This window comes from Chaetomium tenue (assembly GCF_020726465.1).
Source record: "Chaetomium tenue strain MPI-SDFR-AT-0079 chromosome Unknown F5144scaffold_1, whole genome shotgun sequence".
In the NCBI taxonomy this organism is placed as follows: Eukaryota; Fungi; Ascomycota; class Sordariomycetes; order Sordariales; family Chaetomiaceae; genus Chaetomium; species Chaetomium tenue.
The window spans coordinates 5,440,057-5,460,391 of NW_027117329.1; the positions used below are offsets into that span (position 1 = coordinate 5,440,057).

General features: G+C 55.0%; 8 protein-coding genes across 8 annotated transcripts; 3 read left to right on the plus strand and 5 right to left on the minus strand.

The window, feature by feature from the left end:
- Window positions 1-35: 35 nt before the first annotated feature.
- F5144DRAFT_558272 (uncharacterized protein) lies at window positions 36-2,500 on the plus strand. The gene is made up of 7 exons (XM_066788074.1): window positions 36-85; window positions 138-640; window positions 727-1,025; window positions 1,075-1,300; window positions 1,358-1,419; window positions 1,475-1,883; window positions 2,151-2,500. Exons 2-7 carry the CDS (start codon window positions 350-352, stop codon window positions 2,232-2,234), a joined length of 1,371 nt encoding a protein of 456 aa, XP_066649355.1. The 5' UTR covers window positions 36-85; window positions 138-349; the 3' UTR covers window positions 2,235-2,500.
- A 49-nt stretch (window positions 2,501-2,549) lies between these two features.
- Window positions 2,550-3,737, minus strand: F5144DRAFT_72717 (uncharacterized protein). The gene has a single exon (XM_066793373.1). It carries the CDS (start codon window positions 3,408-3,410, stop codon window positions 2,625-2,627), a length of 786 nt encoding a protein of 261 aa, XP_066649356.1. The 5' UTR covers window positions 3,411-3,737; the 3' UTR covers window positions 2,550-2,624.
- A 648-nt stretch (window positions 3,738-4,385) lies between these two features.
- F5144DRAFT_72656 (uncharacterized protein) lies at window positions 4,386-5,972 on the minus strand. Its single transcript, XM_066793372.1, has 4 exons — window positions 5,370-5,972; window positions 4,899-5,302; window positions 4,605-4,836; window positions 4,386-4,545 (listed from the first exon to the last, which is right to left on the minus strand). Exons 1-4 carry the CDS (start codon window positions 5,546-5,548, stop codon window positions 4,506-4,508), a joined length of 855 nt encoding a protein of 284 aa, XP_066649357.1. The 5' UTR covers window positions 5,549-5,972; the 3' UTR covers window positions 4,386-4,505.
- Window positions 5,973-6,858: 886 nt separating this feature from the next.
- On the minus strand, window positions 6,859-8,591 carry F5144DRAFT_72725 (uncharacterized protein). The gene is made up of 3 exons (XM_066793374.1): window positions 8,143-8,591; window positions 7,834-8,090; window positions 6,859-7,782 (listed from the first exon to the last, which is right to left on the minus strand). The coding sequence occupies exons 1-3, from the start codon at window positions 8,403-8,405 to the stop codon at window positions 7,061-7,063; spliced, it is 1,242 nt and encodes a 413-aa protein (XP_066649358.1). The 5' UTR covers window positions 8,406-8,591; the 3' UTR covers window positions 6,859-7,060.
- An 834-nt stretch (window positions 8,592-9,425) lies between these two features.
- Window positions 9,426-10,693, plus strand: F5144DRAFT_638610 (uncharacterized protein; the record flags this gene model as incomplete). Its single annotated transcript, XM_066792696.1, has 2 exons — window positions 9,426-9,666; window positions 9,721-10,693. The coding sequence occupies 2 exons, from the start codon at window positions 9,426-9,428 to the stop codon at window positions 10,626-10,628; spliced, it is 1,149 nt and encodes a 382-aa protein (XP_066649359.1). The 3' UTR covers window positions 10,629-10,693.
- Window positions 10,694-11,740: 1,047 nt separating this feature from the next.
- On the minus strand, window positions 11,741-13,089 carry F5144DRAFT_544035 (NADP-dependent oxidoreductase domain-containing protein; the record flags this gene model as incomplete). The annotated part of the gene is made up of 3 exons (XM_066787279.1): window positions 11,741-11,776; window positions 11,836-12,626; window positions 12,948-13,089. 3 exons carry the CDS (start codon window positions 13,087-13,089, stop codon window positions 11,741-11,743), a joined length of 969 nt encoding a protein of 322 aa, XP_066649360.1.
- A 2,101-nt stretch (window positions 13,090-15,190) lies between these two features.
- On the plus strand, window positions 15,191-16,491 carry F5144DRAFT_72762 (Yos1-like protein). The gene is made up of 4 exons (XM_066793375.1): window positions 15,191-15,551; window positions 15,614-15,673; window positions 15,834-15,941; window positions 16,021-16,491. The coding sequence occupies exons 1-4, from the start codon at window positions 15,524-15,526 to the stop codon at window positions 16,074-16,076; spliced, it is 252 nt and encodes an 83-aa protein (XP_066649361.1). The 5' UTR covers window positions 15,191-15,523; the 3' UTR covers window positions 16,077-16,491.
- A 257-nt stretch (window positions 16,492-16,748) lies between these two features.
- Window positions 16,749-19,870, minus strand: F5144DRAFT_72768 (uncharacterized protein). Its single transcript, XM_066793376.1, has 4 exons — window positions 19,692-19,870; window positions 19,406-19,549; window positions 19,308-19,321; window positions 16,749-19,238 (listed from the first exon to the last, which is right to left on the minus strand). Exons 1-4 carry the CDS (start codon window positions 19,728-19,730, stop codon window positions 16,907-16,909), a joined length of 2,529 nt encoding a protein of 842 aa, XP_066649362.1. The 5' UTR covers window positions 19,731-19,870; the 3' UTR covers window positions 16,749-16,906.
- Window positions 19,871-20,335: the final 465 nt, after the last annotated feature.

The following is a 20,335-nucleotide window of genomic DNA, read 5'->3' on the forward strand; positions in this document are numbered from 1 at the left end:
GATGTCTAAACGCGGAAGCATGCAAAGACTCGAAGCTTTGACGCCAATCACATGAAACCCGCTGCCCAAAGCTTCACCTCACGATGTGAGAGTCCTCATTCGCATCCCTGCATTAAGAGACCTAATTTAGTGCGCAGTTCTACACTAGAAGTGCCTTCGATCTAGCCGATTCATCCCAAGTGTACTCGTAACAGTAAATAAATCTCAGCGCACGCAAGACCATCAACATCAACAACCACCAACATCAACCACAACGACAGACACCCGAGTCCTGTCACACAAACACTCGATCCCAATTCCCAACGGCATCCGCCACTGCCTATCTTTCGCATCTTCCATATTCTGCGCTATGGCGTTCAATGCGCTTTTTTTCAACGAGCTTTTCGATATCTTCTCCAAGCAAGACGGCTATCAGCTCGCTCAAACATTATCACCTGATATCCCGACTGAAGAGCTCAGGAGAATATGCAGGAGCCATAATGCTCACAGTATCAAGGGCGCACTTAAGCGCGGACTGAGTGCGCCGGCTGTTGGCCTTGATCATCAGGAACTTCAAGGCTGGGTAGAGGTGTACGCGGCATATTGGAGTGCAACAGGAGTGATATTGGCAGCGCGCGACTCGAACAGTGACAGTAGTAGGGTGAGCGTTTTCCCATGTCCTCGCCCTCACCACCAGGTTTTCCAGATCTGTTATCTTTTTGGTCGTCGATACTAAGAGAGATACAGTCATCAGATTTGCTATGGACCAAGGTTTACGAGGCCTGGACAGAGCTATTGAATGTCCTACTGCGGGGGTACCAGAGCTGGGGTTTCGAAGCATGGACTATCCCTTGCTTGTACGTGGTGTGCAATCACCTGCGTATTTTTGCGATGCAAGCAGACAAAGAGCGGAATAACAACAGTTCTTTCGACGATGCTGCAGCAGCCCTCCAGGACGACTTTGACCCAGAAACCAACAAGCGCCAAAAGTTGGAGGACTGCGCGAGAGTCCTGTCCAGAGTCTTCATGGTCTGTCAGACAGATCGGTAAGCGCATCATCCTCACCCGCGGAGTCACTATCTCACAAGATCCCAGGGCGCCACTTGAAGAATCACGCAAGTGGGGAAGCTACTATATCGCGAATCTACTTCTCAAGACGTACTTCAAGTTGAACTCGGCATCCCTGTCCAAGAATATACTCAACAGCCTCCGAGCCGGTGGGCGAGATATGCCCGAGTTCTCGGCCTTTCCCAAGTCTCAGCGAGTCACCTTCAAATACCACGAGGGTGTCCTGGCCTTCTTGGAGGAGAACTACGTCTTGGTATGGCCTACTGTCAAGATAACCTAATCACCAAGGGCCAATGCTGACTCCTTTTAGGCTGAGCAGTGCTTGACGGATGCATTGAATCTTTGCCATAAGGACGCAAAGAGAAATAAGGAGTAAGTACATATCCTTGGTTGGGTTATGCTACCGGCTTGCTAACATGGAAACAAGGTTGATCTTGACGTACCTTATCCCGTGCCATCTCATCAAGAGCCACACACTTCCTACAGAGGAGTTGCTGGAGCGGTTCCCGAGACTCCAGAAGCTCTTCCTGCCTCTCTGCCAATGTATCAAAAGGGGAGAGCTGCACAAGTTCGACCTAGCGCTGCAGGAAGGCGAAGACGAATTTGTCAAACGCCGCATTTACCTGACTTTGGAACGTGGTCGAGACATTGCGCTTCGAAACCTGCTACGAAAGGTCTTCCTCGCTCGTGGGTTTGAAGAGGCCAAGGAGGGAGAGAAGCCGGCTCGCCGCACTCGCGTGCCGGTGAGCGAGTTTGCTGCCGCCATCAGCCTCGGCAGCCAGGAAAAGATCGACAATGACGAAGTCGAGTGTTTGTTGGCCAACATGATTTACAAAGTGAGTCAAATCTTCCCTGATGACCTCATCGGGAGAATTTCCCCTCATTCCAGCACCGATCACGAGTTTGCCCCCCTTTCCGCTACACCCGCCCGGAGCCAGAAGATCGCCATTCCATTGATGGTTGATGCCTGACGCCGACTCCTGCCTTGTCAGGCATACCTCTGCCTGGGGGTTCAAGGCAGCGAGCGTCACTCGCGATGCAAACAACCCGATTGGTGCAACCTGTTGCCCCAGCAATGAGTCATTTTGCTGACTGCCGTTCAGGGCCATATGAAGGGATACATCTCCCGACAACACGGGATTGTCGTGTTGAGCAAGTCAGGGGCTTTCCCTGGTACTAATGTGTGAGAGGTCGGGTTGCGTTGGCGGAAACCGATAGCAGGCTTTTTATCCCCTGCGGATTGGTCAATTCGCTGATCTTTGAGAATGGTAGCGTTGGAGACGAGAAGATTTGTTCCCGTGAATTCATTTGTCTGATGCCGCAACTCGGAATCTGACGGAATAATGGGGGGTTTGGTTGTATGCAGCGTCGAAAACGGTCGCTTCAGCATGTCTCAAGATAGCCAAGTTTGCTCGCAAATTGCGTGATATTGATGATACCCTTTTGAAACCTCGAGCTCGACTCGACCACTGCCAGACGAGTCTTGTTGTTTGTCCGTTTTCTTCGCATTGACCCAACCAATCTCATGATTCACAATGGCTGACCGCAGGCTGCATGCACGGCAAGCCAAGGTTACCCTAGAAACGCCCAATCAAGCAACCGCACGCAAACATCGCCCCTTTTCCTCGCCTCGCATTCCCCTGCCGCCCTGGCTCGCCTGGCTTTTTTTCCCACCAAACCAACTCAAAAAAGGAACACTGCACCGACCACAACCAAGAAACCCATTTCCACACCCCTCCTTCCCCGCACTTTTTCCCGTTTCCGGCGTGCTTGGCCCGCCACGGCTGAAGGGGAGGCAGCACACAAACATCCATCCGCACAGATGCACCACCGCAGCCAGGCACCCACGCAGGGGGGATTCGGGATTCACACACTCGCCTCACACGTGCACACGGGCGAGGTTCGCGCACCCCTACCCCCGGCGGGTTTGCCCATGCAATCTGCCGAGGACGCGCCCGGCGCGTGTAAAAAAGTGACTCACACAGGTGCTTTCTTGCTTGCTTGCTTGCTTGCTTGATCCGTCGGCTGGTTGCACTGGAAGTGGTTCCCTTCCCCGGCCAGCCGTGGTGGCACTTGCACAAACACTGCACCCGGGCACACACGGGATGATGGATGGCCCTTGGATTGGGGATTGGGATTGGACATTGGACACACACACCCAAGGTCGGGTTCCCGTCCTGTTCTTGTTCAGGATCACCGAGGCATTTCGGTCCTCTTTTTTTTTGGTTGTTTCGAAGCACCGTTTTAGGACGGCACGGCCGGGCCGTCTTCTCCTTTCTTGATTGATTGAGTGACACTGACTTGGACGGGTTTTCGCAGTTCCCGTTTCTGACATGGAACCGAGGATCTTCTAATTTTTCCATTTTTTTTTTGCAACGGAAATGAATTGAAAAATCGAGACAAAAGCCAAGACGGCAACCCCTGAAGATATTCCCAGCTCGGACAAGGGTGCCACAGATTCATGACCCGGGGACCGATCCGGTGCGGTGGTTTTCACATTTGACGCTAGCGTTTAGGATCCACCCGATCCGTCAGGATGGGTCGGTGGGACTGTGATTTCGTTTCCACGGGCTCGCCGGGTGGACGGCCGTTTTTGAGATGGAGAGTGGTTGCAGGCGAGCACGACGCTTTTGGCACGGCAGGGCATTCAAGGTTGGGACAGGGATTTGCTGGTTGCTTGGTAGTATTGCAGCGAGAGAATGAGCACCAGATTTTGGTGTTGGGATCTTCCTCCTTGGGCGATGCCTCTTCCGAGACATGCCTCAAAACACCCTAGCTCGAAACGCGTGATGAACGAGAGCGAGAAGCAAAGATTGTCTCAGATCTCCTTTTCCCCATAGTTATCCCGTATCCACCGACAGGCTCAAGTCTCATAGAATTGCCGCCGTGAAAAAGAGATTGTAAAATGAGATGTCCACCCAGAAAAGAAAACCCATGCCCATGAAAGTAACCGTCTGGAAGAAACGGCATCTTTCAAGCAGGGGTAAAGTCATCATCCTTTCCAACGTGAAAATCCAATGAAAAACAGAACTGCCAAAACTAGAAATCCTCCGCCACCAAAAGGCCGTGTTATCAGGGTATGGGTATGCTGTTGGTACAAGTTTGAGGTTTGCAAAACAATAAGAGAGAGTAAAACGGGACAAACTCCAATGCAAAACAAGACTGGGGAAAAAGGAAATAAGCCCAACCAAACCCGCCCCAATGCGCCAAAATCATAAAACGATGATGGAAAACGTCTATGCCCAAGCCGAAAACCAGAAAAATTAGACCGTATTAGTACTGAAAAAAGTCGTATGCATGAGTTGTAGAATCGAAGAGGCCGGGGTATGAAGCATCATCCATCGCAGAGTCGAGAACGCCGTTAGGGGGCAGATATCATATGGTGTTGGTGAGAGGTGTTGGGGGTTGGGTATCAATCGGTTTGTGTAAAAAGGGGTGTGGCGAAAGAGAGGTCGAGCCTAGAAGGGGCGGCCGCTGCGAGGAGTACGAGGCGTGCTGCTGTACAATGCCTTGTTAGTGTCAAGGTAACTTTGGTGAGGAGAATGGCAGCAACTTACGCAGCGCTCGAGATATCATCCACGTGGTTGCACAGGGCAACGAACAGGTCGAAGAAAAGCTGAGTGTTGCCGTTGAACATCTCGAGTTGCATGGTGCCGCTGCGCTTGAAGGTGCTGCGGCTGCGGATGATGAGGGCAAGGTAGTGGGCCCGGAGCTTGGAGTCGGTGTCGGGCGTGTTGGCGTAGGCGTAGCGAGCCGAGGCCAAGATGGTGCTGGCTTGGATGCCGGACTCTGTTTTACTTGGTCAGTAAGGCCGCGTGTAGGAGGGCACAAACTCGAAAGAGTCGACTTACGAAGACCCTGCTTGCGCAGAGAGATGCGCTTCAGTTCCTCCAGGCCGTACTTGTCAGCGGCGCAGTAGATGGCCGTGTCCTTCAGCAGCTCGCCCTCGACGCTGTGATGATAGACGGTCGCCTCGGACCGGCCATCCTCGCCAGCCTGCTCTAGCTCCCACGAATTCCTCTTCTTATTGTGCACCAGCCGCGGGTAGTAGTCGCCCTTGTAGAGAAACTCGAGAATGGACGAGAAGACTTCGGGTTCTTCATCGGGGAGCGAGATCTTCTTGGTTTGCGAGTCCATCAACTGGTTCTTGAGAACGCTCTGGAAGAAAGGCGAAGCGCCAAGGATGTTCTCATGAGCAGCAAAGATCCTCTGCTCCTGACCAACGACGAGGGTAACAATGGCCGAGATGGAACCACTACAGCAGGGGCATGTTAGCACCTTGAGCTACTCTTGAGGATGCGTCCCGGCGAACGGTAACTTACCCCAGGGTAGACTCGGATGCACCCGCGTTGGAGATGGTACCGGCACGGCGGCGACCGGATTCAACGGGCCTCTTTGAAATGCCAGCCTCCTTGTTGAAGGACGAGCTTGCCCTTCTGGACCTCCCAGACTTGGAGGAGACACTCTTTGTCTGAGACGGCTCGAAGCGACGAGAAAACATCTTGATCCACTACACCGACGTCGTTTGTACTGTGTTCCTTTACTTGCTCCACCCAACTTGGCTCGGAGGCCCGAAGATGTCGTCAACTCGGTCCGGGGATGGTGGGGCCGTCGGTCGGTCACGATAGTTCGATCGATGCGATGGGGGTGATGCCGGGATACAGGGGCTGCAGAAAAGGACAATGCACGACCCAAGATAATCAAGACAATGAAAAAGATAAAAAACCGATAACGAAAAGATCAGGTGTCGATGGCCCGATGATGTTCTGATGAGCGACAACCTACCGCTTTTAATGAGTGATGTTCGGGTGAGCTCGAACGAGGATGGTTAAAAATTTTCCCATCTCATTTCCGGCGAGGGAAGACCAAGGCCCTCATATTTAAAGCTGGGAGGGAGCCGTGAATGCAGTGATGCCTGGCATCATGGGTGGAACACCTTGTCTCGGCGGCCGGAAAAGGCAGCAAAGAGTATCCAACGTGATTCGACGCGTAAAACTGGGTCTGGGGAACGTTGTCCCAACACGGAATCACCTGACTTGCTTACCGTTTTGAGGTAAGCTGCACGAAATTTTGCAGGAAGCAATTAGGGATCTCCCCTGCAAAGTATCGTTGGCTGGGTTTAGCAAGGGGCGGAAAAGCAAGCCGGGTCGCAAAACGACAGTGCGAGACCAGGGATGTTCGGGACGATTAGGGGTTTTCCATGTCTCCATGTGCTCAATGCCGTGGAGACTGACGCTAGGCGAGGCCGGACGGAATTGCCCAGGGTGAATTGGATTTTCTGGAAAAGGCTGAGAAATTGGAATGCTACGTCGTACACTGCAAGGCTACCGAGCACACGCCGAGGCACACTCACTCCAATGTGAACTTTTGATACCCGATCATCGCGAGGCAGCAGCAGGCTGAAGCGATGACGAGGCTGGGGCTGGCTAAGTCAATCATGGAATGCGTCACACTTGACTTGAATCGACTTCCTCGAGACGACTCATCGATACTTCGAAATCTCGACCAATTAACACCTTCCAGATTCAAGACAAAGCATTGGCCATGTTCGTGAGACCTCCAGACTTTGAAGCCTTGGCGACGAGGTGGATCGCCGCTTAAAATTAACATTTGCACACCTGGGACGGAGGCGGCAACCCGATCACGCAACGTTGACCCAACGTTGAGAAGACCCCTGCAGAAGAAAAGCACGGAGCAAACGGCCGCTCGAACCGTGCCGCCCGTGACGAAGCAATCGCACAGGAAAGACTTCACGCGGCTTGAACGGAACGACTTTGGGGAATGCACCCCTTGGTATGACCATGGCCATGACCATGACCCCCAGCTTGCCTCCTTTTTTGTCGGGTTGGAATCCTTTTCGTCCCGTCCTAGCCGGAACCGAAGTTTGACTTAACGGACCGCCTCCGGGGGTGATAGACAGGGGCGGCTCCAAGTCAACCCGCTAAAAATGGTGTTGCCACACACCAAATTTTCTAAAAAGAAATTCGAAACAATAATCAGGTGAAAAAAGCTCTCAACCGCTGTCTCGCGCATTTTGTGCCAATTTCAGGACGGCCTGGGCAGCCAGCTTTTTCCCATCCCCTCGGGCTATTGCCTGTTGGTGGTATGCCACTGGCACAGTACCCTTCTCAACGGGCAAACCGAGATCCACGCACCTCTGATAAAGATGGTCGGTCTGTTCCTTTGGGACGAGCTCGTCCCTATCCGCTTCAAGGATAAACACCATGGGCGCCGCGCTCCCGTTTTCCTTTGAGGCCTGGGCGATCAGGCCCAGGTTTCCCCAACTATCCAGATGGTTCCGGAGAAACGGCCATAGGTACTTGTACGGTAGCCACTTCTGGGGATACAGGGTTTCCAGCATGGCCCTGATTGACACAAAGGGGGTTTCGAGGAGGAGGCCTCGGATCGGCATGCTCGAAGGAACCCGGCCAGTCGCAGCGAGGTTCGTTGCGACCCCTGCTCCGATGCTCTGGCCCCAGACCAGCAAAATGGGGCGAGTGGTCCCGACGTTCCCGAAGACTCGTTCGTGGCGCTCGGCGATCCACCGCACGCCCGCCTCGGCGTCGAGCCGAAGACCGGGCTCTGAGGGGCGGCCACGTGAGGTCCAATACCCTCTGTAACTCAGGCAGACAAACGTCAACTCCGTCGGCGCCAGCACAGGGGCCTTGCTGTCACTAACAGCACGGAGAACCCAAGACAGGTCGGGTAGTCGTGGGGGTATCGATGAGGCGTTCCCTGGATCCTGTCAGTGCTGGATCGCGAGCTTCCGGTCTCATGACTGCCAACCCTGAAAGTAGAGAACATAGACATGCGCAGCGGCAGGCTCCGGCACTGCCGCGGCCGAACGTCTTCCGCTTGGCAGGGGAACGGCCGTGATAGCGAGGGCAAGCTCTGTCCCATCTACAGCCGCCGTCCTCTCCTCGGTCCACTCGATGCCACCACACATGCTGGCCCAGTCTGCGATCCGCTCACGGCGGGAGCTTGGCGGCAGCCCCGGCATGTAAATGATCTTGTTCTGGAAGACCACCATCATCACGCATTTCCTAATTCGGCGTATTAGTGACCTGTCTGATCCAAGATTCTCCCAAGACATACCAAATCCACAACCCCACCAGCAGGCCGGTAAAGACCACCGGCGGGAGGAGCACCGGCGGGATGTGGATGCAACGACAGCTACCCCCAGCGAACAAGATCCGAGAGTGGCTGCCTCCTGACGGCGCCTCGCGCTTGATAGATGCCCAAGGGTGTACCGAAGTGAGGCAGGTGCTACGTCCAGCGTGCAACGAACGCCTCACTTGCCATTGGACCCCTCGCATGGGTATCTGGCGATGAGCAATCATGGCAGGCGAGTACGGCATTGGGTGCGGAGATCTCGCCCTCGAATAAGTCGGCCAGTCCTTGGTGCTTGCTCATGCCATGCCCCAGGCAATCATGTGTTCGTCTCCCACTCGTCTAGCTTTCGGCGTGTTCCGTAGTCGGGTCCCGACCGCTCAAGCCAGTGGATGAGGATTTAAAATCGTCCAAATTGGGCTGGCCTGGTTGGGCGAAAATTTGACGATGGCTGTTCTGACGTGGCTGTCGGGATGCTATTCGTCCGCGAGGAATGCAATTTCGGTTTCCTCGGGGCCTGCCACGAATGAGCTGTCGAAAGATATGTAAGGGACGTGAAACTCCACGGGGGGGACGAGAGTCACGCATCTGCGGGGCAGGTCTTGGTCAATTGAGCAAGCAATAAACCACGGCGGCCTGAAGCTTTCTGGAAGAAGTATTTCATACCATGTAAGGTGCTGCCCGTATGTCGGGGTTTGGCCCCACAGGAGCTTGCTGCTGGTGGGTTACCATACCTACCTCTACCTAGGTAGCCGTGTGTAACTCCTGCCTTACGAAGTATCGTGCTGTGTCTGTCGTTGTTGGCCAAGCCAAATCCGTGAATGTGTCCTTCTCTTATGATTTGTAAAGCCATTTGTATTTGTAGTTATTTCCGAATTGATTCTCCTTGCTCTATTAATTTCAACTTTTCTCGTATCCAGGTTGTTACGGCAACAGTGTTGGGGATAAGTTGGTGGGGTGGCTGGGCTGTCATCCGATAACTGCGATAAGCGGCGCCCCTCAGTTGGCTATCTTCAGATGGAATCCACTGCAACGCTGAGACATCGCCGACCTTGTAGGCTGCGTACCTATAATACACAGTGCACGTCACAAACTTGCAACAGGTCCTTGCCTATTCTTTGACCCCGCGGCTCAACGGAATAACCAGTCCCCCATCAACCTTCAAACCCTTCATCTTCCGCAGACCATCACTCGATTTTCTTCGACGACAAAACATAAGTCCAGAAGTCCACAACTCACGCCTGCATTTGCAGGACACACCGCCCGCCATGCCCGCACCAGTGGAAGAAGAAGCCCGGTCGCCGGGCCACCATATTGAATTGGTCGACGACAACCCCTCCCCACGTCACGACGGTGAAACCAGTCCCGGGCTTAGGGACAGCAAGGGGTGGGATGGGAAGTTGCGTGTGCCTAAAAGTGCCATTCTCGCAAACCCGGAAGCGCTCTCAGATCCCGAGTATTCAGACGATGACAATGTCGTACCCGGCGACGAGGTTGCTGCGGATGAGGGTAAAGAAGCCGGCTGTATCCGGAATAGCCTCAGCAAAGCTAACTCGGCATCAGACCTTCTCGACGACGAAGACCTAGACACCGACGAAATCATCTGCACCCACTCCCGCATCAAGTCGATCTCTGCTCTCCGCCTCGAGCGCTTCGCGAAGGTAGCCCGCATCTGCCTCCGCCAGAACCTGATCCAAAGCATAGAAGGCGTCTCCGGTATCGCCTCCACCCTCAACGACCTCGATCTCTACGACAACCTCATCTCCCACATCCGCGGCCTAGACGACCTCATTAACCTCACCTCCCTCGACCTCTCCTTCAACAAAATCAAGCACATCAGGCACGTCTCCCACCTCACCAACCTCACCGACCTCTACTTCGTAGCCAACAAAATCTCCAAGATCGAAGGCCTCGAGGGCCTCACCAAGCTACGCAACCTCGAACTCGGCTCCAACCGCATCCGAGAGCTCCAGAACCTCGACTCCCTCACCGCCCTCGAAGAGCTCTGGGTCGCCAAGAACAAAATCACCTCCCTCACCGGCCTCTCCGGCCTCCCCAACCTCCGCCTCCTCTCCGTCCAATCCAACCGCATCCGCGACCTCTCCCCCCTCCGCGACGTGACCCAGCTCGAAGAGCTCTACATCTCACACAACGCGCTCGAATCCCTCACCGGACTCGAGCACAACACGCGGCTGCGCGTGCTCGAGGTGTCCAACAACCAGATCGCGTCGCTCGTGGGGGTGGCCCCCCTCGCCGCCCTCGAGGAGCTCTGGGCCAGCTACAACCAGGTCGCCGACTTCGCCGACGTCGAGCGCCACCTCGCTGACAAGGCCGCCCTCACCACGGTCTACTTCGAGGGGAACCCCCTACAACTACGCGGGCCGGCGGTGTACCGTAATAAAGTCCGCTTGGCGCTGCCGCAGGTCCGGCAGGTGGATGCGAGTGAGTCTTTCTTTTTTTTCCCTCCTTGACTTAACGACCTTGGCTTGGTTGTGTGGGTGTGTGTATTTTTGATTGGGGTGTGCTGACGGACTGGGTAGCTTTTGTGCGGACGTGAACGTGAATGGTGATGGTGCTGGGATGAGTTGTTTAGATCTACCGAGATCTATCGCCTCGCTGGGGGGGGTATACTGCCCCCGGGGGGCTATCAAGTAGAACAAAGATTTTTTAGCTATAGTGAATGATACGTAACAGCGGATAAGGGATATGGGTCACCTCCTCAGGGGGGGAAGGAAAGAGAGGAAATCATACCACATACGATAGCATGTGGCGGCGTTTTGGGCGCTTGGGCGGAGGTCAGGGACCGGGCCAGCGTGCAGGGAGCGCAGCAAGGCAGGCAGCCCGGGCGGACTTTGTTTTCTTTGCTTTTGTTAAGGTAGATAGACAGTGGGCGCGATGGTAGTTTGGAGGTGTAGCCAGTCGATTACCTGCCTGCCCTTCTACTCTCACATCCACGAAGCTGATGTGCCAGTGTTGGCTGTGTTATTTTGGGTGCTTTACTTTGAGAGATGAAGAACAATCCCCTGCAGGGGTGTGGGGGGGACGGCATGTGTCGATTGAAAACGAGGAAGTCTGAGACGGCGGTTGGTCTTGGTTAGGGCGTTGGGGTGCTGAGGTGAAGGTCATGGGCTATCTCTTCCCGCCGTGCGGCCGTGTTAGTCGTCACTGGATGTTCAAACGCAAGGGAAACAGTAGTGGGACCGGCATCATCAAGTTGGATATATTCTATGGAAATTCCACCAAACAAGCATGCCATGCAGTGCGTAAAACGAGACCCATCCCCAGGACATGAGACACATTTCCCCGGATATATGTTGCGGATATCTCAAAAAACACACAGCCCCAAGCCACCCCCCTATCGTCGGGTAGGCGACGGCGCTGACATAAATCTCATTCCAGTCGTGACAAGGCAGGAGGAAGGAGGATAACTTCCTGCCGCCGGGCGCCCTTTGAGGTCAATGGGCCAGGGGGCGATCGGTGGAGGACAGGCCAGTGATGGGGCGTGGCCTGTCTCCGATTCGGCCGGTTAGGCCGGGGCGGGATTGCGCCCGCCCGCCGCATTCTTTGCTTCTCCGAACAGCATTTAACCGAAGATCCAGAGGAGCTCAGTGGGGAAGTACTATGGCCACAACCGTTAGTATCGTGGTCACATGCGTCGAGGCTGTATCATCTACTTACGTTGGAGGGCTGGTTGAAGCGGATGCCACGGTCGAAGGCAGAGATGGTGGCGATGTCCTCCTCAGAGAGATCGAAGTCGATGCTCTGGAAGTTCTCGGCCATGATCTGGGGCCGGGTGCTCTTGGGGATGATGGCGAGGCCACGCTGGGTAGCCCAGCGGAGCAGGACCTGCGAGGCGGGGCGGTTGTGCTTGGCCGCAATCTTCTTGATGGTCTCATCCTCGATGAGGGGAGCGAGCGCGTCGGCGTGCTTCATGTTGAACTCCTTGAAGCTGGCGGGGCCGAACGAGCTGTAGGCAGTGACGGCGATGCCCTCGCGCTTGGCGAGGTTGATCAGCTCCTGCTGGACGAGGTAGGGGTGGTGCTCGACCTGGAGGGTGGCCGGGCGGATCTTGGCATAGCGGAGGAGGTCGTAGATCAGCTGGGCCTGGAAGTTGGAGATACCGATGCTCTTCGAGAGGCCCTTGCTAACGAGGGACTCCAGGGCCGTCCAGGTCTCCTGGATGGTGGCCTTGCTGGGGCGGATCTCGTCCTTGCCATCGTAGTGCCAGCCGGGGGGGTAGCGGACGGCGGGGTCAACCCACTCGAGGGCAACGGGGAAGTGGATGAGGTAGAGGTCGAAGTAGTCAATACCCCAGTCGGCGAGCTGCTTCTTGACGATGGGCTCGACGCGCTCGGCATCGTGGAAGGTGTTCCAGAGCTTGGACACGATGAAGAGATCCTCACGCTTCACGATGCCTTCCGAGATGGCGCGGGCAACACCCTGGCCGCACTCAACCTCGTTGCCGTAGTCTATTTATCCTTGGGTCAGCTGCTGTCTCTCTCTTTTCTGTGTGTGCTTGTGTATTGTGTAAGTGCGGGTGCCCCTTGGCACAGTCCCACACTGATCCACCACCCGTCCCGCTGGCGCTTCCGGCAAGGGTCCGGCAGAATTCGACCCCTCCATCCGCATGTGGGGTGGAGAAGGAGGGAGGGGGCGGGGTAGTTTCTCCCTGTCCTCCCTTGCCCCTCCACGTTGGAGCAGCGCGTGCTCCAAAGCCATGGTAAAGCCCGCATAGCCACTGCCTGCAGGGTGGTGGTACAGAAGGTGAAGGGCGGGCAAGTGTGACTTACCGCAAGCACCGTCGAAAAGACGGTAGCCGGCCTTGATGGCGTTGTAGACGACATCCGAGGCGACAGCGTTGTCGACCTTCCAGAGACCGAAGCCCACCTGGGGCATGTCATAGCCGCTGTTGAGCTTGATGATGGGAGCCATTGTGTCGATTTATGGATTCTCTTCCGGGTAACGGTTTGAAACTCTGTGAAGCCTAAGTTAGAAAGGTCGACCGGCACAGCGACTCGAAGAGCGAGTGTCGAAGAAAACGAGTGCAGGCAGAGTGTAGGGAGACTCACTGGAGGAGTTGTCCGATGGGAAATGGTTATGAGAGTTCGGGGAAAACCAACGGGGTCCTTCGAGAGCATCGAGGGGTTGCTGCGCTACTTATACCGTCTGCCACTCTCCATAAGCTTTCCCGAGCCGGAGGGGAGGGGTGGCACCAGGCTACGCTGGAGCCCATGCCGCGCTCCGCCGAGTCGCGCGCTTCAACTAGATGATGTGCCGCCGAGCAGGGTCATACCGTCCCGCCTGCGGCGGTATCTCTAGCAACCCAGACACCACGACCCCTCCAGAACCCCCATTCAGACCCGCTCCATCGTCATACGGGTGCAGGAGCTCAAGGCTGAACACCGGGGTCCTTCTCGGCACGAGCAGCACGTCAGGGGTCCATAACCGCGCCTTCGATCTCGGTTGCCGTGGCAAACGGCGACTTCTACTGGTCGAGGGTGAGGCTTGCGATGGCCTGCGCGGCAGATCTCCGGGCATGCCTCCGGAGATTCTCACTGATTCGCCTGGATAATGGAGGAACCTGATGTCCACCAACAGACGGCCAAGGCTGTGGAGCCGTCTGGTCGTTCTCCATTTGCGCGGGTTAAACGGGAATCCTTTTGTTCTCTCGAAAAATGTGGACTCCCTCTGGAGCCAAGGAGCGTCACTCATGAGTCGGGCTGCCCATTAGCCTCATGCACACGGCGGCAGAAGTCGTCTTCGGTTTCAACCCCCCAATCGTGTAACCCTCACCCCAAACCTAGCAGGGTGCCCTTTCACAGGGTCGCAGAGACGCAACGTCCTGGCGGCTCGCGACCGGAAACAGACGGCTGCGGTTCGTCTCGGGGCGGCTGTTGGCCACAAACAGACGAAACCTCGTCTGATCACCTGGCCGATGCCGGGTGGGATGTAGGGAAATTCCTCCGAACAAGGTGAGGCACTCGCTGCGAGGCGCCGTGCTGGAGTCTGGAGTTTCGACTTGACCCGGTATCCGGCCACGCCCGCTATTTAGCCTGTTAAAGACCCGCGCCAACCAGGGGGGCCGGTTAATTACAAACTGGGTGAAAGACAATGGGAGAGCAGTCCACAGTGGGTTTCCTTTTCGCCGGAGTATCGCCATGTCTTTTGTTCACCTGACCTTGACCGACGGTGAACCAGGAGTTGCTCGCCAACTGGTGAACGAAGACTGCAGCAATGCAGCAAGGCTTGGATGAAGTCCAACAGAAAAAAACAGACTTTAGCCAATTCAACACGGCTGCTGTTTCGGGTGTCGGTGAGACGTGGAGCTTTGAGGCTTTTTAATGTTCGAGTTGCGTTGATAGATTGCGAACAACTGCGGCTTGCTCTACTTTTCTCCTGATCGGCGGTTTCGGGCTTAGTTCGGTGCTTGTGAAGAGACCCAGAGCCCAAGAACACTCAACAACGAGAAGTTGAAGTTTTACAAGAGCAGCAGAGGTATCTGGGTGGTGTTTACCTAAGTTGGCGACATGCCGATCACCATCACATGGAGTGCTCTTTCCAATTTGGCAATTGTCGTCGCCAACCGAGAACCTTGATGACTGGCCACCGCCAGGGGCAGCGCTTTCCTGGTTGGTGCATTTCTCGTCAGTCCGTCCCTGGTACAAAGCACGAGGCTGTTGGTCCGTGTACAGGCAGATAGGGCAGATATCGTCTCAGACACAACTTCACACTCCGAGTCTCCTCAAGCACACATTCTAAGACATCTGACCGGTAACTACCTAACTGTAGGGTAGTATCTTCATAACTCTCTGCTGGGAGAGTTAGACCGGTAAGGTATCGGAGACTTACTGAAGAAATGTTGAGATATATTAGTTCTACCTTCGGACTCCAGTCAAGGACTCAAGAGACTCAAGACCAAGGATACAAAGATACGATTCAGAATTAAGAAACGAGACAAGCGTAGAAGGGTTAGGGTCAATACCCTGCCCTGACCAGCCTTAACAGCCAAGAAACTCAGCTCTGGCCACCTTTCCATTTCGAGCTAGCTCAGCTCTCGAGGTAATGTACCTAATGTACGTACCTTGCCTGCCAGCTTTCAACATCGGGTCGTGCATTCGGAGTGCATCCCACTGTAACCAACATTGACGCCGGCGACCTCCCCGACGATTGTCACAGACGCGGCCGGCGCAATCGCACGGCGTAGAAGCCCCAATCGGTAGACGACATCGAAAGCTACTGAATCCTTACGAGAACACGAAAAGGACGACCAGGCGCGGCGAGGCCAGCAGGCCAAAGCAACACACACACACACATCCCTTCCCTCGACGACACCATACCATACCGCTAGGCGCGCAACTCCGTCAAGATGTCTATCCTCGGGCAGTTCATCTATGGTAGGGCACTCTCTCCCGATCAGATATGCTTTGCCGCCCCAACTAACCGACCGCCACCTTAGTCACCGTCCTTCTCCTCAACGCCATCTGCATCCCCTCCGAAGACCGCTTCCTCGCGCGCGGTACGTTTGCGCCGCGCCCCTCCCCCTCTTCCTCTATACCCTAGATCCCGATCCTTCCCGCCTTCATCCTGGATATCGAACTTGGCTCGCCCCTTTTCAATGGATCCCACAACCCACAAAGCAACCTAGCCAAAAGCTAACAACCACCCCCTAAACACAGTCGGTCTCGCCCCAGCGACATACCAACGCGGTTTCGGACAAGAAGTGGACAGCAGCGTCAAATACAAGATCATACAGCTAATCGCGAGCGTGCGGACGGTCATGAGGGGTAAGTTCCGCTCCGCATCCCGTCCCCCCTTTTTCCTCTGGAAATATGTAGAATGGCTGTGCTGACGTTGTCGTTGCAGTACCCCTGATTATAATCAACACACTCATTATAGTGTACGAGATCATTCTCGGTTAGAGGGATACGCTGGGCGACGGTGGATGGCAGGAGACACAAAATGAGACCGGCAAAGGCAGAGCGGGACCCAGTGGTTGCCTTGATCTTGCCTTGCGTGGACTGAGGCGGCGCGAGATGCCAGGTCAGGCCATGTTGTATGCTATGGAAGCGGCGGTTTCAATGGCAGGCGTTTCGGGCGGGAATATGTATGTTTTGTTTGACTCGGGCATTGCTGCAGCCGCCCAAAACTTGAGTGATTCGGTGCATTGAATCTGAAAAAAAAAGGCCAGGCAAAATGGAGGGGAAACTAACCAGGCGCGGTGAGTGCACTCGGGCTGCTTGGTTGCGCTTGCAAAATCACATTATACACGGCTAGTAATACTCGCTTCATTCATGAACCGGAAACTCCGCACAGTCAAACCGACTGAGGACCGGGTATACCGTGTACCGAGGAATCTTGCCTCACGCCTCACCATGATCGTACAAGCCAAAGGCAAATAATCCCCATCAACCTCCTGTTTTTTTGCACAAGACATCCAGCAAGGGAGCTATATCTCCTCCCAAGGCACTCGCTTGTCTAGTCAATTCCGATCCAACATCCAAACCCCCCCGGAGGTGAGAAAGCAGCTTTATACAACCACAAGGTAGGTATGTAACCAAACAAGCCCAAAAATATGCAACACGAACAAGAGGCCCACACAGACCGGGTACATCCCAAAAACCAAACCCAATGTCGAGGACGCCTTGCCGGCCAAAAATTAGGTACGACCTGGCCCACCAGAATGGCGGGCTGGCAAAGGTTCCGGTTCCGGCTCCGGCTCAGCAGAGCACAACAGATGTCTCATGCCCTTCTAGGACGAAGACAAAAACTTGCTGCTCTTCTTCTTGCCCAACCCGAAGGTAAACCTCTCCTTCAGTGGCGGCTTCTGGGTCTCCTTCTCTTTATCCTTCTCCTTGTCGTGATTGCCGTGGTTCGGCAACTGGGCGATTGCCCCAGGTGCCGTTTCGGACCGCGGTATGGACCGTGGTAGGAGGTGGGTATGTTTTCCGGCGGGCCCAATGCTGTTGCTGCTCCCGTTCTGGTAGTGGGGTGCAGCATTCTCCCCGCCGCTGGCGCTGGTCTCGCCCTTGTCGACCCGGTTCTCGCCGTTAGTCTCCCCGCGGTCCGCTTTGTCGGCTTTGGCGTCGTTGCTCTTGCCCTCGTCCTTGTTTTGCCCGATGTGCAGGAAAGCAAAGCTCTTGCGGGTCATGGATTTGCGAGCCATGGATTTGCTTGTCCGAGTAGTGCGGTTAAGGAAACCGTTCCAGTGATTCTCTTCGCTGCCACCCGCATCAGAGGAAGTAGCCGTGTCTGCTGTGGTGGCGCCCTCTTTCTTTTGACGCTTCTCTTCCTCGGCTGCCATTTGCTTGCTTTCTTGGATGGCTTTGTGGAATTGTTCGCGTTCGAGCCGTGCCGTCTCTCGCATCTTCTGTTGCGCCTCCAGGCGCTCCTTTGCTGCGACGCGCACCTGCTCCTTCTCGGCAGCTTTCCGAGCCTTCTCCTCGGCCTTCTCCTGAGCTTTAAGTTCCTTCTTTTCCCTAGCGATTTGGTCCTTAGATTTCGGTGCAGAAGTGGCAGTTCTGTCTGCCTCTGTCATGACGGCTGAGCCGGCGGGGGGCGCTGCGACCAGGGGGTGAACTTCGGAGGAGGAGAGCGGCGGTGGGAGCTGGCCGCTGGGGCTGGTAAAGTCGATATCAGTAGGAGTCGACTTGGTTTGGTCGAGCGCGACTAGTGTTTCGTGTTCATCAACTGCGGGCAGCGGTTGTGAGTTGAGTTTGGAGAGCATGACCTGACTCGACCCGCTGGCCGCCTCGGCCGCCGCCACGAGATCGGCTGCTTGGGCGGCCAACTTCACCTGATCCACACCCTCAGCGTCCATCTCTTCCCGCACCTTCTCGAACGTCGTCTCCTGGTAGAACAGCACATAAGCACAAGCCATTCCGGGCTTGTCCCCGAAGAAGTTCCGGACGAAATTCTTGTCCACCGGCTCAACCATCTCATCGTCGAAGAGCAGCCACCCGCGATCTTTGGTCTTGATAACGGCGACGTAGTGCCCATGGTAGGCATTACCTCCGATGTGTACTACGACGGCGTACAGCTCGTACATCCTGTCGGGGTCTTCGGCGTCGTCGGTTGTGTTGAACATGCGGAGATGGTAAGGGTAGACAACGCGGTGGAAAAGCTTCTGCAGCCGGCTGTAATCCTCGGTGTACTTAAACCGCTTCAGGTGCAAAGCGAGGACCTTGGGCAGTTTCTTGACCTTCATTCGCTTTTCCGCTTCTTGCAAACCGCCGCAGTGGTCGCAGTGGAACTTGTTCCTCTCGCACAGCATCTCCTCTGCCGAGAAACTTTGCAGACAAGCAGTCACAGAAGAGTGCTCCTCTAGGTCTATGGATAAATCCAAGAACGTCTCGTCACGCTGTGATGCCGTCTCGCAGGTTAAACACCTGGTTTCTGATGTTAGCACACCCTCGAATATGTCGTGTACCCATCCAGTCCCTGAAGCCCGTGTCACTGCCCCAGGACTGGCTTTTGACAATGTCGTGTCCGTTATTTGGGATGGGTCATTCTCGTTTCGGCTTTCTGCTTGCTCTTGCATCCGCTTGGCGTTGGCCTCCACGTTGGCAATGACGTCGTTGAGGACTATGCCGTAAAACTCATGGGCATCCTGGTGCATCGAGTTCCGGAACATCTCATTATTGCGCTTAAAGATGTCCAGGAATCTTTGTGGGCTCAGCACTCCTGTCCTGGACTGGCTGTCGATGAAGGTCGTGAAAATGTCTCGTAGGCCTGTGAAGGTGCATTCTTCTATGCCGGACAAGTCCTTATTCTCCTCTGCCAGTTCTAATACTGGCCCCTTAATCATAGCCTGCTTTTTCTTGTACTCCGGTGAATCTGGCTTGTCCTCGGGTCGCAGGGGTGGTACAGGGGGCGCTAGCTGGCCGCCGCTGAAAGATTGTCGCGGTTTGCTCGGCCCAGGGGCAGCACCATTTGTGTCCACCAGAGCTGGGGATCGTATTGTGACGTTGACTTTCTGCCTAGTTCCGTTCGGGTGGTCCCCAGGTTGGGGCGGGGGATAATTGACGACATGCTCTCGAAACTGCTCTGAGTGATATAATGCTTGAACAATTGAGTTGCAATAGCTGTGTATTCGGTAATCAGTATGTTGCTCGTTTGAATTCGGGTGTTATTTGGCATGTGATTTGGCATACCAGGTGTTTCCGAACTAGATTGAGAAACAATGGTTAGTCCCTATTGCAGCTGTGGGGGATTGAGTTGGTAGGTTGGTAGGTTGGTAGGTGGTCCTCACATTCTCCAACCCAAAGAACTTGTCGCTGCCGTCCTCCCGAATGGGGCCCGCGTTGTGCAACAGCTTCTCGAGCGGTGTTAAGTCTGGTTGAGGTTCGTCCTTCTTGTTCTTTGTGGTTGTGGTGCTATCGGATTTTGAACCACCCTAAACAGTGGCACGGTCAGTCTTGAACGAGGTTCCACGTAGCTCGAGAGGTGGCGGGAGGAAGCAGATATTAATGTTGCTTTGTGTGTGTTGGTAGGCCAGTTTGATGGTGCCTCGATGCACGGCGGCTGGTCCAACTTACAGATCCGGCCCCTTTGAGCTTCTGGAAGAACCCCGCCATGGCGAGCGCCGAGGAGACCAGGCGCCCGGGGCGTTAATCGGCGGGTGGATTCGGTGGTTGTCGATCCGGTCTCTTGGGACGATGTGAGGAAGTCCCGGGATACCGATGATGGGTCGAGTGGCTCGGGAGTAATCATCCGGCAAGCTGTCTTGGAAGGAAAAGCTAAAAGAGGTACATAGAGTGGCGCGCAATGTTCGGAGTCTCAAGCAAATATTAACTATGGGTATTGGTAACGCAGGCTGCACAGGTTGACGGAACAATTCGAGTTGCGCAATTCAGCATGGGACAAGTCTCAGCGCGGTGTTTCGCGACATGTGCGGGTCGGAGTTGGTCGAGGCATGCCAGTATCGTACAGGGCAATCCAAAAGGCTGGAATCCAAACAGTTCAAAGATAAAGAGGGCTTTGCAACCGCAAAAAAAAGGACTGCTTGTAGGGCTGAACAGACTGCAGGCCAGGAATGGACAAGAACTTCGATGCTTTGGTGAAGAGGAAGCGACACACAAGCGAGCTCAATGTTGAAGAGGTACGCAGGGCTGGGAGGTCAGGGTAGGTTCCTGTACTTTACATGGTGACAATTGCCAAGTACCCCTGCGAGCAATAACTC